We start from the raw sequence: 17,298 nt of genomic DNA, 5'->3' as shown, positions 1-17,298 counted from the left end.
ATTTCTTGAGGAATCTCCACACTGTTCTCCAAAGAGGCTGCACCAACCTGCATTCCCATGAACAGTGTAAGAGGGTTCCCCTTTCTCCACATCCCCTCCAACACATGTTGTTTCCTGTCTTGCTAATTTTGGCCATTCTAACTGGTGTAAGGTGATATCTCAATGTGGTTTTAATTTGAATCTCCCTGAGGGCTAGTGATGATGAACATTTTTTCATGTGTCTGATAGCCATTTGTATGTCTTCATTGGAGAAGTCTCTGTTCATATCTTCTGCCCATTTTTTTATATGATGGCTGTTTTGTGTGTGTTGAGTTTGAGGAGTTCATTATAGATCCTGGATATCAACCTTTTGTCTGTACTGTCATTTGCAAATATCTTCTCCCATTCCGTGGGTTGCCTCTTTGGTTTTTTTTTGTTTTGTTTTTTGTGGTTTTTTTTTGACTGTTTCCTTTGCTATGCAGAAGCTTTTGATTTTGATGAAGTCCCAAAAGTTTATTTTCACTTTTGTTTCCTTTGCCTTTGGAGACATATCTTGAAAGAAGTTGCTGTGGCTGATATCGAAGAGATTACTGCCTATGTTCTCCTCTAGGATTCTGATGGATTTCTGTCTCACGTTGAGGTCTTTTATCCATTTTGAGTTTATCTTTGTGTACAGTGTAAGAGAATGGTCAAGTTTCATTCTTCTACATACAGCTGTCCAGTTTTCCCAGCACCATTTATTGAAGAGACTGTCTTTTTTCTACTTCCTTCTTCTTTTCCTCTTACACCCCAGGGAAGAGACTAGAGATTCTTTACAATATAAAGAATAAAAAGATAAATTTCAAAATAGATTTGGGGGCATGTGGGTGGCTCAGTTGGTTAAGCATCTGACTCTTGATTTCATCTCAGGGTGGTGAGATTGAGCCCTAGTTCGGGCTCTGCAGTGGGTGTGGAGCCTGCTTAAGATTGTCCCTCTCCTTCTGCCCCTCCCCACGCTTTCCTAAATAAATAAGTAAATAATTTGTATTCATATTCAGACAACACTTCTTGGGTTTGCTTATAGGTCCCGTTATTGCCTTGGAGTTTAATGGAGATGGAGCTGTAGAAGGATGCCAACTTATCGTCAATGAGATATTCAATGGAACCAAGGTACAAGATTTTATTGATTATTGTTATTTCAATCAGACCTTTCAGGTCATTTCCTTTTCTTTACAATTAAATAGTACTTTTATCCCTGTAGTTGCTTGGAATTAAACAGACCATGATTTTTAGAATCTGTGGTAAACAGTTGGGAGCTAAGCTTTGGTTTTTCCTTGCCAAATTAAGATTTTAATTGCTTAAAAATTTACAAAATAAGAATCTACTAATTTAAATTTTTTTTTATTATTTGTCAGAGAGAGAGAGAGCACAAGCAGAGGGAATGGCAGGCAGAGGGAGAAGCAGGCTCCCCACTAAGCAAGGAGCCCCATGTGGGGCTTGATCCCAGGACCCCAAGGTTACGACCTGAGCTGAAGGCAGGCACTTTTTACTCACTGAACCACCCACGTGTCCCAAGAATCTGTTCATTTAAAAACCTCCAATAAGACATGAGTTTCGAAAGTAAAAAGTCTCATTAAATGTCTAAGTTCTTCCTTTTTTGAAAACTAGTGTATGTTGAAAAATGTCATATTTCTAAGATTATGTACCTTAGATGGATGATCCTCGTGCCCACTGTTCATTTTTATTTGCTTCAGTAATGCTTCATCAAACATTGAAGCTGGGTGGGGGGGCGCCTGGGTGGCTCAGTCAGTTGAGCGTCCAGTTCTTGATCTCAGCTCAGGTCTTGATCTCACGGTTTTGAGAACAGCACAGAGCCCATTAAAAAAAAATGAATTTGAGCTGTATCTAGAAGTCATTACATATAGGTCGTTTCTAGATATGTTGGGGTTGGTGTATCTAAGAATTTCAGACTTAAATAACTTAATATAACTTAAAAACCAAACATAGGAGTACTGAGTGAGTATAGATATAACTAATAGTTTTTTGGATAAATATCTGAGATAAAATATCTGGTTTTGTTGTCTGACTTGGCTAATAGTTTCTTAAATTTGCATAATTTAAAGTACTTTGCCTTTTGTCTCATTTTATCATCACAGCAGTACTAAGGGAAAGGGCAAATATGATAGGTTGAATAGAAAAGGGAGCAAAGAGAAAACGGTTCTGTGATTTGGAGATTTTAAATCTGAATGAGTCAAAGATGATCTAATCCAATGTTCTCATTTTACAGGTGTGGAAAGTGAGCCCAGAGAGGTTTATTGAATGAACTGTCAGCATCATACAGCTAGATTATGATAAAGCTAGAAGAGAGTCCAGGTCTCCTCTAATTCGTGGCTGACATGTGTAAAAATGATTTTTGAAGGGTTCTACTGAGTACTGCTTTCATGTTTAGCAGATAGTTCATTTAAAACTAGTAATACATCCTTAGCAGCTTTAAAAATGATAACCTCAAGTCTTGCTTCTCTGCCTAATGAGATTGTTATTAGGAAATAGAAGAAACTAAGAAGTCTTTAAATAAACTTCTCTATTCAGTAGCTTTCATAATATTGACTCTCATATACTTAAAAGACAGTAAAAGTCCAAGTGTGATTAAGTGTAACAGAAATATTATGAAAGCAAAAACCTTGATTATATCCTAAGTTCTTTTAAATGAGCTCAGTTTACATTATGGCTACTGAAACTATATTGTATAGATTCTACAGAATATGATTAAATATTATATAAATGGTATACTTGAATTTCTTTTAATAGGAAGCTTGTCATTATTCTGTGGACAATGCGGGCTTTGAAATTTGGGGATTACTGGTATTTATTTTTTGCTTCTTTTGTATTTAAAATAGATGTTTGTATCAGAAAGCAAGGAGACAGCATCTGGAGATGTAGACAGCTTCTACAACTTTGCTGACATACAGATGGGAATATGAAGTGCAATATGGAACCAAGGACTTGGTATTAAGCCCTTTTTAATTTGTGTATTAGCAACGAATTTTACTAATGATGAAACTGTTAATGACTTTTTTAGTAAATGATTGAATACCGCATCGTTTACTTCAGGTTCAAAAATTGTTTTGGGATACGTGGTTGGCTCAGTCGGCAGAGCATAGAGTTCTTGATCTCAGGGTTGTGAGTTCAAGCTCTGTGTTGGGCGTGGAGCCTACCAAAAAAAAAAAAAAAGTTCATTTTAAATTCAGTGGTTTTAATCAGCTTAGAAACTATTTAACCTACTTCAATAAGGTTGTGGTTTTGTTTCTCTGCTTATGATCATTATTAGAACATAGAAGTGGCTTGCAGGTCATGATTTTAATCCTAATTTTTCTTTCAATTCTCTAAGAATTTAAACTTTCCTCAGTGCTCCATATTGTTTGAGAATACATTTCATTGCTTCTTTTCTTTTTTTATCGAGAGATTTGTTACTAGCTGATCATTTAGAATGAACCTCTACACATTTTTTTTGTGTATACATAGCCAATTAAGTAATTGCTTCCTAGTTGCATAATGTGGCAAATGAGATTTTGTATGCAGAATTGATATAATACTTTGTAAATTGAATTTTTTTTAATTAATAGGGATTTGATAACCAGCAATTAACTCTACTAACTGATGTTGGTATAGCTGTTTAAAGACTACTTCGTGAGTAGTATGATTATGTGAATAAATTCCACACCGTTTAGTTTTTTTAATGCAACTGCTAGGTGACTCTTCTGCTTCCTGGTAAGAAAAGGTGTATGCAGTACTTAAAAGTATAGAAACCTGATCACCGGCAGGTTTCAGAAAAGTGAAATCACTAGCTCTTGTGGTTTATCAGGAGAATGAGGACAAAATCTTGTGACATTTAAATGTCATGAAATGCTTAGGCATGATGATAAGCTAGGCAGATATTTTTTTAAAAAACTAGAGAAATTTGATTTCCAGCAGATATACCATTCATCAAGTAATGTTCAAGCGTGACGAAATTGTTTTTGGCTGCTTTAAAGCATTATTTCCCAAATCAAGCTGACTGTAATAATTTGCCAGGAATCAAGGGAGAGCTACTTATTTAAAAATCCACATCCTTGGACCCAGTCCCCAGATACACTGATTCATTCTCCAGGGGGAACCCGGTTGTGAGGAGTTTGTTGTAACCTAAAGTAATCAGCTCAGAAGATGTTCATTGGGCGATCTGGAGAGAAGGGACTGAACCTGCCATGTACATCGTATGTAGCAGCTAATAGGAAATTAGCTTTCATAGGTCTATTTTTTAAAGGAACCTTAAATTTAAATCTATTTTGGTAAAACCAAGACTGAAGATAGCCACTTATAGAAATCCCTCTTATGATTGTTACTGAAAATGTATTTTCATGTGTAAACTGCTTTTGAATATATCAGATTAATTTATAACTACGATATTGAACTGTGTGTTAATGTTCAGAAATAATGCATTCAAAGACTTTTCACTTTAATAAGGAAAATTGACTACCTACCCTGTGTCTGGCCTCGTGCTAACCATTAGCTTTGTATCATTTCAGTCTTTTGTAAGAGCACTCTATACTACATAATCAACCTCTTCTTTAAATCAGAATGGTTTCATGAGATGCAAATAAAACTTGGTGACAGATTTAACATAATTTTAATCATGATTTACAAATAAGCTTTGCAATTAGTGGTCAGAGGGCATTGATTTTTCCCACCGTTAAGCTAAATTAAATATATTCCTTCTGGTTTTGATTACATTATTAAACCCCATTATTCACACTAAAAGTAATTGCTGTACTTTATGTTTTTCAAAAATAAATACAATATTACACAAAACTGTAAACCGAGTTCTTTATTTTATCTATAGTATTTTAGCAAAAAACTCAGGAATACAACATATAAGGGAGATGTTAATTTTAAAATACCCACTAAGTTTAGTATCTATTAACCAACCAAAGCCTAAACTTTTATATTCTTCAGTTGGATAAGAGCTTTTACCCGAGTTTGATTTGTCTTTAAGGATAGTCATTTGGCTTCTGAATGTTTGAAAAGATTTTTAAAACTAAGTAGTGCTATGGTTGTTGTTTCTATAATTCCAAACTTTGATAGTAATTGTACTACATTTCATTTTAAAAAAATGAATTTTTGTAGCTTTTGAAATCATGAACATTTATTAGCAAGGACAAATTAGTAATTTTATTAAGTTATACATGTTTAAACATTAGCTTATTTCTCTTGTGTTATTAGTACTGCTGTTTTTGCTTCTGTATATTTCTGTCTAGCTTTTGTATGTAATTTATATTTAGTGTTTATAAAACGTGATTTGTAATAAATGTTGTTAAAACAAAAATGGCTGGGACGCCTGGCTGGCTCAGTCGGTAGAGCACGCGACTCTTGATCTCAGGGTTGTGCGTTCAAGCACCACGCTGGGGGGTAGTTTACTTTAAAAAATAAATAAATAAAATGAAAATGGCTTATCACTTAATTTTTGAGGTACACTTCTATAACACTCAGCTACTCATACATGTGCCAAGATTTGATCGTGGCACAAAATTTTTAATGACAAAAGTAAAATAGAAATTTCTAATCTCTCTTATGTTAATGAGATGTGAGCTGTGTGTCTGTGTGTGCGTGCATGTGTGCGTTTGTGTGTGTGTATACAAAAACACTCTAGAGTAATGCAAAGGTAGTAGAAAACTTGTTTTTAATCTAAGGAATTTCCAATATAATGCTAATTATATTGGATGCTAATCTTATTTACTAAGATTAGACATTTCTCCCATATTTAATAATGAGTTTTTTATGATATAATTTCTTGCAGGTATATACAAATGGCCCTTATTTACCAAATTTACCAGCCATTTGTACCCAACCTCTCCATCTACTAGCCCATAAATCAGAAGTACTGAAACTGCAGCTTGGTTAGTTTTTTAAATAAAATCAGAAATACTGAAACTACAAATTGGTTAGTTTTTAAATAACATTTGCTATTATTTTTTTCTATGTATGAAGAATTTCCATGTACATTTAGAGCATGAGAGGGAAATAGAAGTGTATAAGACAATAGAAAAATTACTTTCTATTTATTGGATAATTCTTGCTGTGCTGAGTTTAAAATTTATTTTTCTCATTTAAAAGGGACATATTTAACTTTGTTCTCTGTAGAAAGAAATGATATTGTAATTTTGTAATTAGGGTATGATTACTCATTCAAAATCCATTCTAGAAAATACTTTATCCTTTAAAAGCCTAACACTAAAAAATTTGAATTTTTAATCATGAAAGCCTTTTTTTCCTTTTTTTTTTTTTTTTTTGGCGAAAATGGAGTAATTCACTGTTGACTTGGTTTTTGCTTTTGGTAGATATTGTTGGAGGGAGTCAGCAATCAGTCCTACACAGGAGGGAAAGGAGTAAGCCCTTAAACCCCATTTTTCTCTTTGACATTTTGGCTTTTAGTGGCAAACTTCAGCAAGATGTTCCATTAAGCAGTCTCTTCCTTTTCCAGTGTTTGGAGCCTTCCTGGGGAGGGCAGGTTCTCACCTACCAAGAGATGGTGAGAGAGCAGGAGCACAGGTGGGTGAGAGCCCCGGCATTGTCAGCTGGGCTCCGATCCTCCCTGGGGGTGGGGGCCTGCCACCCCCCTCCATTTCAGTTGAATCAGGTCCACTTGTAATTGTCCTAATGCAAAGTAACTGGCATATTTATGACAGGTAATGAAATGATGTTTATAAAGTATACCTTGAAAATAAAATACACTGAAATGTATTTTATTACACAGAGTGTTGAGTATTCATAAAGTGAGTATGGCGTTCTTTTAAAGGAGTTCAGCTGGGGAGCCGTACACACACCTACAAAGAGGCAACTGAATGGGAGAAAACAAGTATAAGAGTCTCTTAAGACTTAAGTGCTTTTTTCTTATGATTGACACACGAAAGTAATGTAGTAACATAAGTAAGTAAAGTAGGAATGACCTACCAAAATGTAGGTCAGTTTGTTAGGCTCATTAGGAAAACCTTTTATAGGTGTCCTTGTGTGTGTGCACCTAATCCCAGCTGGTCTGCCAGAGACCCCCTGAGCAGCAGCCCTAGTCCCCAACACGGTCCCAGTTCCACTTCAACAAGAGCAAAGAAACTAGCACGAACGTGTTGGGCAGGCACAAGTGCGCATTGGTGGGAAGACAACTGCTCGCCTAAAGGAGACGCTTCATGGAACAACTACAGCAGATGGTTAAAAAAAAACAAACAAACCAAAATTTCAACTCTCCTTCAAGAAGTTAGGGGTAAACAAGATCATATCGAAGAGCTGAATGTGTTCCTGAGCCAAGGAACAGTGAGTGGTCCACTCTCGAAGCCCTAACGTGTGGCCATCCCGGGCAGCAAATGCCTGCTCCCTCAGAGGCCACGCTGACACAAAGCAGCTGACAGAAGTGCAAGCCGGGTCTTCAGCCAGCGTGGTGCCAGCCGTCTGACTGGTTGAAGAAGACTGGCTGAGGCCTTGCCCAGGTCATCTGTGCATGGAAAAGCACCCCTCACTGCCGGAGAGGAGGATGATCATAAAGATTATCTCCCAGATCTTGTGGAGAATTTTGAGGAGGCTTCCAAGAACAAAGCAAACCAAACCCAGTCCACTTCTGAAGAAGATAAAACTTGAGGAAGTTACTGGGAGCTGCTCTTTGATATTACGACTGCTGTGTAAAATGTTGTTCCTGGATCTGATAAGACCTAGATCTCGGATATTTTGAAGCCCAAGCCCCTTGAACTTCTCCCCGCTTTTCAGTTTTTGCTTATACTCGCTTCATTCTTGCAGCTGAAGTAGCCAGGAAAGAAAGTCTGAAGCCAGGTTAACTAAGTCCTTTGCCGAGTAAAATAGAGTCAAACCTTTCCTACTATTTCACCTTAACTTCCATACAGATCATATGTTCAGCAGTTTTAAAGCTTATCTCAGTAGAGTGATCTGGTTTTAGGACTTGGAAGGGTCTGGACATTTTCAATCCCTCATCTGACAGATGAGAAAACTGAGGGTCAGAAAGTTTCATCACTGAACTACAGTGTGGGCCCCTTGACTTTCCCCTGGGATCACCAGGAGAACGAGACTCAGCTCACCCCTTCCACATGAAGCCTTTTCGAACTCTCGGGTGCATTTCATCCTCGGTGCTCACACAGTACGCCGTATAGGTGTCCAGGTGCTTCTAACATCTTCTACTAGTTCTCTCCCCATGCTTCCTTGCTCTTCCAAGTGCGATCTGTGGTCCAGCAGTAACAGCATCACCTAGAGCTTAGTAGACTCTCAGGCCCTACTCTAGATCTGTTGAATAAGCTTCTACATTTTAACAATGTGTTCGGGGGACTCAGACGCCACATTAAAGTTTGAGAAGCTCTGCCCCGTCTCTGCTCAGTGGGGATCCTGCTTCTCCCTCTCCCTCTGCTTCTCCCCGTGCTTGTGCTCGCTCGCTCGCTCGCTCTCTCTCTGACAAATAAATAAATAAATAAAATCTTAAAAGAAAATAAAGGGACGCTCGGCCCTCGAGACGTAGTTCCTCAAGCACTAGAACCAAGGCTTAGAAATCCTTGTATTCCTAGAAAGTAGCTTAGGGTCCAGTAAGATGATCTATATTTAATAAACGTTTTTAATTGAATGATACAATCCAGTGCCTTGTTCTACTCTCCTTGTATGGCTTTGGAATAAAAAACATTCCACAGGGCTTACTCCCCCCTCTCCCACTGTCTGTGTTGAAATAGTAACCACGGCCTCTGCCCACTGAGGCTCCTGGGGGAGCTCTGAGAGCATCAGCAGTATTCACTGGAAGCAGATAAGAGCACAGCAATTTCTGACTGCAATTTTCCTCTGACGCGTTTTCCTATTCAAGCGGGTCCTATTCAGTTAGGCAACGTGTTGCATAAAGCCAGCGTGGCCACTTGTTGATGCCCAGGGCTGAGTTAAAAGAAAAAAAAAAAAAAGCAATCAACTACTTGCTTTGGGTTTATGTGGAAAGTTAGTCCTTTAGTGTCTCTGGGATCTTTATCTCTTGACATCTTCCCACTTCTAGCATTCAGGGATGAGCTTGGCCATCATCATCCAGTCACGTGCAGGACTGTTCAGGGGAATGATCAGTATTGCTCCAAATTCTGGGGGGAAATAGGGTGATGACGATGACTTGTTTCTTTCCTGGAACAAAGGCTTAATTATAAATGTGAAATTTGAAAGAAAGGTAAAACCCTAAATGGCACACTCGGCCCACCATCTGCTTCAAGTGATTTTTCTTTCTGTTTGCTCGGGAGAACTCTATCGATGTCTTCGTATGAAACTTAATGGTAATTTCTTATGTAGGAAATCTTTCTTTGCATTTAGTCGGTGGAGAGCAGGATTCAGGTGGCATACAATCGCTCCCTTCCTATTACTGTTCTAAAGGTGATATGACACAGAAAAGAAGGAAATGTGCAGAAATGTGATGCTCAGGATTGAAAAGTCAGAGGTTTCCAACTTGAACCAGGGCTCAGCTCGAAATTAAAAAAAAAAATGCTGATCTTCTTAATACATCTTTGTTCAAGAATATTGCATTATAGGGATGCCTGGGTGGCTCAGTGGGTTAAGCCTCTGCCTTTGGCTCAGGTCATGATCCCAGGGTCCTGGGATCGAGCCCCACATTGGGCTCTCTGCTCAGTGGACAGCCTGCTTCCCCCCCCCTCTGCCTGCCTCTCTGCCTACTTGTGATCTCTCTCTCTCTCTCTCTCTGTCAAATAAATAAAATCTTTTAAAAAATAATACTGCATTATAAATCCTTTGGTGCTAACATGTACTTGTATAGCAAATTTAAATGATTGAAGGCCCCCAAATAGGGCAGCATTTGAGGCCTATATGGTATGCTATGTACTGAATCCAGCAACACTACGTATAGGCACTGTCCTGGTTATGGTTATATTAGCAGTAAGTACGGTTGACCCTTGAACAGTGTGGCTTTGAACTGTGCAGGTCCAGTACTCTGCTGACTTTTTAAAAAAATAAATACAGTATAGTACTCTAAATGTATTTTCTCTCCCTTAATTTTTTTCTCTAGCTTACTTTATTGTAGGAATATAGTATATAATACATAAAACATATAAAACATGTGTTAATCTACTGTGTTATCAGTAAGGCTTCCGGTCAACAGTTAAGATTATTAGTAGTTATGTTTTTGGGGAGTCAAAAGTTACACTAGGTGGGGGGGGTCAGCATCCCTAATCCCTCCGATGTTCAGGGGTCTGCTGCATAAGGAAAAATGTAAACCACAGGACATGTAGTAAACAGATGCTCAGAATGTTACAGTGCCCTTCCTTCACCCTTATAAAACTCGTTTCTCTGAGTGAGTTTTTTTAAAAAGATTTTATTTATTTATTTGATAGAGACATAGCAAGGGAGGGAACACAAGCAGGGGGAGTAGGAGAGGGAGAAACAGGCTTCCCGCAGAGCGGGGAGCCCGATGTAGGGCTCGATGCAGGGCTCAATCCCAGGACCTTGGGACCATGACCTGAGCCAAAGGCAGACACTCAACAACTGAGCCACCCAGGTGCCCCCCTGAGTGAGCTTTTTTAAGCTGTGAGAAAGAACGCAGCATGAGAGCTACCCTCTTAGGTTTTAAATGAGTGCATTTTTATGGGAAAAGGTTGCATCCTCTCTCCACCCTCCCCCACACCTCAAATTTGTGGGAAGTAGTACCTCCCACTATATTTGAAGGGGCAGCAATCTTTTTTGGGGGGGCAACACTCTTTTGAGTGTGGTTGAGTTTGGGTTTTTAAATGCAGCTACTTATGCATGTCAAGCTCTATGTTAAGCACTTTACATATAAAATCTCATTTGATCTCAGCAAATTCTAAGAGAGAGCTACTACTACGGTAGATCTGTTCTTACCTGGCCTTGTTGCTGAAATACTTCTTTTCTCTATCCTCTCCTTTTCACGCCCATCCTCATCAACCTACTGTGTGCTGTTGGCCCCATGGCTGTTCCATCAGCCTCCTCACTGGCACACCTACTGAAGATCCCTGCTTACTTCGTTTTTTGTAATTTTATTTTATTTTTTCTTAACATATAATGTATTATTTGCTTCAGGGGTACATGTCTGCAATTCATCACTCTTACACAATTCACAGCGCTCACATGGCCTCCCCATCTCTGCTTGCTTCTTGCCATGCAGCTTGTACACAGCAGGGGGGAAAAGCTTAGATGTTAAGAGCTTAGTGTTTGGGGGTGGTTTTGTGATCAGTAATTTTCTATCATCTTGTGACACTTCATTTTGGAACTCTTAAGTCATTTCATTTTCTCCCAAACTGGACTGTCAGCTTTTTGAGTAATCCAAATAATGTGTTTTTAAGTCTGGGACCACTTTCTTAAAGAATGAAAATGTCAAAAACTGAGCAGCAGCTTAGATGTCAGGTACTATCATAAAAATAGTCTCAGTATGTCCCACAGTGATTATCACAGGCTGTTAAGAAAAGCTGACGGGGGTGCCTGGGTGGCTCAGTGGGTTAAGCCGCTGCCTTCGGCTCAGATCATGATCTCGGGGTCCTGGGATCAAGTCCCGCATCGGGCTCTCTGCTCAGCAGGGAGCCCGTTTCCTCCTCCTCTCTCTCTCTGCCTGCCTCTCTGCCTACTTGTGATCTCTCTCTGTCAAATAAATAAATAAAATCTTAAAAAAAAAAAAAAAAAGCTGACAGAGGGGTGCCTGGGTGGCTCAGTGGGTTAAGCATCTGCCTTTGGCTCAGGGCATGATCTCAGGGTCCTGGGATCAAGCCGCACATCAGGTTCTCTGCTCAGCAGGGAGCCTGCTTCCGCCTCTTTCTGCCTGCCTCTCTGCCTACTAAATAAATAAATAAAATCTTTTTAAAAAGAAAAGAAAAGGCAACGGATACTTAACCTGTTTGAAGAACTCATTGTAGCCATTTGATCTCCTGTCAAATAGGACATGACCCATGGGAACTGGTCTTTGCTTATGTTCCACCTCCCCCACCCCAGAATCCCTTGATTGCTCTCCCCCTTTCCCTGGTCCCTTTACCCCAAAGCTTAGCATTCTGTCCTTTCTCCAGGACTGGCCGAGTTCTGTATGCTCTGGTAAGCCATTCACCCCTGATCATTTGAACTAGTCATGTCAGAGTTGCAAAGGACAGCAAAAGAATAGCAGCGTAGATTGGAGTATCATTAGACCTGGGTTTGATACACATTCTTTTACATATTGCCCATGTAGACCTGCGCAAGCTATGTTGTTTTTCGTTTTCTCATCTGTAAAATGAGAATTATGACTGCTTTGCTGTTATTTTGAGTATTCACTGAAATTAAGTGAAAGGACGCGCCTCAGCGTTAGTTCTTTTCCTTAGTCATATAAAACCTGGAAGTATTACTTTTCTCCTGTCTTATTTTTCCAAAATGACACCACACTCAACTGTGGACAGACAGTACAACTGGGCACAGTACGTGCCCCCTGTTGGCCTCAGGCAACCAAATACTGCTGGAGACAACTAGGTACTGTTTGGATGAACACAAATATGGATGTGATTGAGGGGGCTTTACTACTCTTAGAGATGCCACTCAGTCGGGAACTTCTTTTGGATTCTGATGAGTTCTGAACCCGTGAGCTGAACACCGTAGGGTGGGGGTGGGAAGATGGAGGGAACTGTCAACAAGGCACAGAAGAAGAAGAAGAACATGCCGGGTCCCATGTAACAGTCTTGGAGTTGGGTGGCGAGTCAGCCCAGCTATTCCATGATGCCTGTAAGACCCCAGGCCCTCCCTGCCCTGCTGTCCTCCGCTTGGAGGCTCTCCTCTACACTGGTAAGATGGCTCTCATCACCAATACCTCTAAGTGTTGTGACTGCATTCTAGGTAGAAAGAATGGAGAAGGTGAATAGCAAACGGCCAGCTAAGTCTGTCCTTTTTGTCAGGAAGATAGTCACTTTCCCAGAAGCCTTACTCGGGAGCCATCTACTTACTGTTTCACTTGCCAGGGCCGGATCACATGGCCATCCAACCTTCTAGGGAGGCTGTGGAGCTGAGTATTCTTGGGAGAAATGGAGCTGCTGGCAGGAAAGGTGAAAAGAATGGATATTGGGTAAGCGACTACCAATGTTTGCCACATGAAGCTTACCATCTGTTTAGTTAGAATACACCATGAACAGATGGGAGGAGAAAAATTTAAGAACATATCCAAAAGTGGAATGCCTGGGTGGCTCAGCCGGTTAAGCGCCTGCCTTCGGCTCAGATTGTGATCCCAGCGTCCTGGGATCCAGTCCTGCATTGGGATCCTTGCTCAGCAGGGAGCCTGCTTTTCCCTCTGCCTGCCACTCTCTCTGCCTGTGCACGCTCTTTCCTCTCTCTCTCTCTCTCTCTCCCTCTCTCTCTCTCTCTCTCTCTCACACACACACACACACACAAACTAATAAAACCTTAAAGAACATATCCAAAAGGAACCCAAAGCTTCTTTCAGAGAGATAAAGAACAGGATGAAATAATTTGGGGAAGGTCTCCCAGAAAGTAAATTCCCAAGAAATTTCTGAAGAACTTTAGGAACAAAATTATTGCTGTTGTGATTAAAACAACCACCTGGTTCACGCATCCCATCAGACATGTAGGATTCATGGATGGACTTGGATGGAGCACAGAAGGGTTCGAACAGTGTTCATGGGCTTCTGCCCCATAAGGCTGTGGGGCTTCTATCTTCAGAAAGCTGAATACAGACTCTGAGAACTCATTCAGACGACGGTTCCCAAGAGGAACTACCCCTAATCCACATGTGATGTGGTTTACTTTTCAATATGGAAAATGATATTTAGTCTCTAACAGTGGGTATTCTTTAGAATCAGACACTTCTTTAATCCCTTTTGAAATTTCTGACTTAGGAAATCCACTCTAAAGAGAGAATACAAAGTTCAGGGAAAAATTAGTGTTTTTCTTAAGTGCATATAGATTCTGGGTTTATATGTAAAAGTGAAAACAGGGATTGTACCATCCAGAATTCCACCAGATAAACAGAAACATCAGGATACACATATTAAGAATTTTTTAAATATTTATTTATTAGAGAGAGAGTGAGTGAGTTTGAGTAGGGGTGAGTAGCCATCCACAGGTGGATTTCTTCTTCAGGGAAGCCTCGATTCTGCTCTTAAAGCCTTCAACTGATTGGGTCAAGCCCACCCAGATTATCTAGGATAATGTTCCTTACTTAAAGTCAACTGATTATAGACATGAATCACATCTACAAAATACCCCCAAACTTAGATTAGTATTTGATTGAAAAACTGGGGACTGCACCCTAGCCATATTGCCACATAAAACCCACCATTACAGGGATGGTTGGTGTTTCATTTTGTCTTCAGTCTCCGTCAGTGAACACTTTATTCTTTGTGAAAATAAATCACAAACCCAAACAGGCTTCTAAGAAGAGAGGGAGTCAATATCATCAATCTGTGGCACTGGCATTAATACATATTTGGTCTATGAAGGTCATTAACCATCTGGTAAGAGGAAGCTTCGTTGATTACAATTCATCCTTTGGGTGTCTGCTGTTGCCTGATTCCACTAAACTGTTTTCAGTTTATTGGTAGGAAAATTAGCCCTCCAGTTCAAGTGAAGTTTAACACATAAAAAAGGAAGTATTTCAAGGAACCAGTGTGTATTTCTTCATCTGTAAATCATTTCCTCATGCTACAAATGTTTAATGAGTACTGGGACAGGTTAGCTGGCTATTTCCAAAAATGGTGGCTGCTGTTACACTTGTAGAAAAATATTACCAAGCCTGACTTAGGACATATTTAAAAAAAAAAAAAAAACCTAAATAAACAGGGGCACCTGGTTGGCTGAGTTGGTTAAGCGTCAGATTCTAGATTTCTGCTCAGGTAATGATCTGGGGGTCCTGGGATCGAACCCTGTTCCCACATCAGGCTCCCCACTCAGCAGGGAGTCTGCTTCAGGATTCTCTCTCTCCTCCCCAAAATAAATAAATCTTTTTAAAAATAATAAAACCTAAACATATAACCATTAAAAGTGGTGGATGCTTTTAAATACTCAAACCTATACAAGGGTAGAAAAGCATTTTGTCTTGAAGTGTACCTACTAAGTGTACCTACCATCTACTAATGATGTGGGGCAAGATATTTTCTCTCTGAGCCCCAGTTTGCTTACCTATAAAATGGAAATAATGGGGGTTATTTGAGGTTGTCTTGAGGGTTTGGGGAGGATTAGATGAGAAAATACGTTAAACACTTGGAACACGGCACGTGCTCTACAAACACCGATTTTCTGCCTACTTCCATGAATATAGACTCGATTTGACAACATTATGTTGGATATCAATACGTAGCAAAGAATCAAGTGAGGTTACCCGTGTCCATGAACTTGTCACCCTGGCTACATACACTCTCTCACCGTAGTTTCCTTTGCATTTACTTATGTGCATTTAAAGACCATTTTTACAAATTATTTCAACCATGAGTGCAGAAAAACTTGCCAGGTATTTACAATTGCTTTTTTGTTTGAAAAAATCAGCATTTTTCCAAATTTCATCTGAAAATGTTCCTGTGAGTCATAGTGGTGAAGTTCGGAACAAATGTTAGATGCCACCAGATTTCACAAGTTTGAAATATTTTTTGACTCAGGAAAAAAGGGAGCATTCTTAAATTCTTCTCCATATTAGACTTTCTCATGTTTGATATGCAGGTTGGCAGATGCACAGGTTGTTTCGTTTTATTATTGTTAATTATACAAATAATACCATTTTATTTTCCCTTAAAAATGGAAATAAATCTAAAATTCACTTTGATCTCTACTACTGATGGGTAGCCACAGTGATCAGTTTGGTCTGTATTCTTCTAGACTATTTGTCTCTGGATTTACACATACATTACCTGTAAAGACAGATGAACTTATACGGAAAGTAGTTATTTTACTTACCTAAGGAAAAAGGTGCCCATTATTGATTTTGATCATGTAAAATTTGGTGTGATGGGTAAGGCAGATTGGAGAGAGGAGAGAAGGAAGAAGAAAGGAAGAGAGGTCTTGCCAAGAGTGATCATTTACTTCTATTTCTTTGGCCCTTTCATTTTGGTCTTCTGAGCCTATTTCTTTTTTTTTTTTTTTAAGATTTTATTTATTTATTTGACAGATCACAAGTAGGCAGAGAGGCAGGCAGAGAGAGGAGGAAGCAGGCTCCCTGCTGAGCAGAGAGCCCCATGTGGGACTTGGTCCCAGGACCCTGGAATCATGACCTGAGCGGAAGGCAGAGGCTTTAACCCACTGAGCCACCCAGGCGCCCTTCTGAGCCTATTTCTGGCAAGTTACACCATCAACATGTCTGCAAGATCCAGTTTAATCCATGGGTGGGTTCAACAAAGACAGATACACAGCCCCTGACGCCTTCTGAAGGTCTCAATCCACTAAAGCCCATCATCAGTTTCATTTTACAAATTTTAAAAAAAGAAGAAGAAAAATAGTTTTGGCTTCCAAGTGCAAACCAGGGGCACCAGCCGGCTTAGTCAGTAGAGCTTGCCACTCTTGATCCGGTGGTGAGTTTGAGCCCCACGTTGAATGTGGAGATGACTTTTTTTTTTTTTAAGTGCAAACTTAAGTCACCAAAGGCAAATTCTGTTTTCTAACCGAAACAAACCCTTTGTTAATCATTTCATTAATTTCTTTTAAAATAGGAGGTGGGGCGCCTGGGTGGCTCAGTGGGTTAAATCTCTGCCTTCTGTTCGGTTCATGACCTCAGGGTCCTGGGATCCAGCCCCGCATTGGGCTCCTTGCTCAGCAGGGAGTCTGCTTCCCCCCCCCCCACCTCTGCCTGCCTCTCTGCCTGCTTGTGATTTCTGTCTGTCAAATAGATAAATAAAATCTTTAAAAAAATAAAATAAAATGGGAGGTGACTTCTAGTTCCAGACAAGAGGGCATAGCCTCATTTCTCCTTGCTCCTCCCTGCTAAGTACAGCTCACTAGAATGCCTGTAAATAATACTAAAGCCCATAATAAAGGGACTCTTGTGGTGGCAAGAGGAACGTGGGCCAGCTGGAGACCATAAGATTCAAGGAAACACAGTGGTGTGCTCCCTGTTTTTTCAAAATCCCAGCCTGGGTTCTAGAGAAGCCTGCAACCCAGACTCTCCAGAGCGGACCAAAATGAAAAACAGAACAAACAAATAAACAAAAAAATCAAACAAGCAAAGATCAACAAAACCAAAGAAAAACTTTTCCCTTCTGGCCAAAGGACCAGGAAAGGAGAGAATCCCAGTCCAATAGGAGAGAAACCTTTGACAACACCTACCCTAACCCAGCCAGAGGTGTCAGCAGAGGCCGAGGAGGGATCAGATAGAGACTCTGG

The 17,298-nt window shown here is 39.9% G+C and overlaps 1 protein-coding gene and 1 pseudogene across 1 annotated transcript in view; both read left to right on the top strand.

The window, feature by feature from the left end:
* RP2 (RP2 activator of ARL3 GTPase) overlaps positions 1 to 5,446 on the top strand; it is a 51,051-nt gene extending 45,605 nt beyond the window's left edge. The window contains exons 4-5 of the mRNA XM_059385461.1: positions 1,043 to 1,128; positions 2,856 to 5,446. Of these exons, the coding sequence (XP_059241444.1) occupies positions 1,043 to 1,128; positions 2,856 to 2,939 (170 nt within the window). The 3' untranslated portion in view covers positions 2,940 to 5,446. The remainder of the gene's footprint in view (positions 1 to 1,042; positions 1,129 to 2,855) is intronic.
* Positions 5,447 to 6,288: 842 nt separating this feature from the next.
* LOC132007150 (transcription factor BTF3-like) lies at positions 6,289 to 7,617 on the top strand (annotated as a pseudogene).
* The last annotated feature ends 9,681 nt before the right edge of the window (positions 7,618 to 17,298 follow it).

The sequence above is a fragment of the Mustela nigripes genome, chromosome X (assembly GCF_022355385.1).
Source record: "Mustela nigripes isolate SB6536 chromosome X, MUSNIG.SB6536, whole genome shotgun sequence".
NCBI lineage: Eukaryota > Metazoa > Chordata > Mammalia > Carnivora > Mustelidae > Mustela > Mustela nigripes.
Note: the sequence above shows the minus strand (reverse complement) of the source record. Positions and strands in the feature narration are given on the sequence as shown.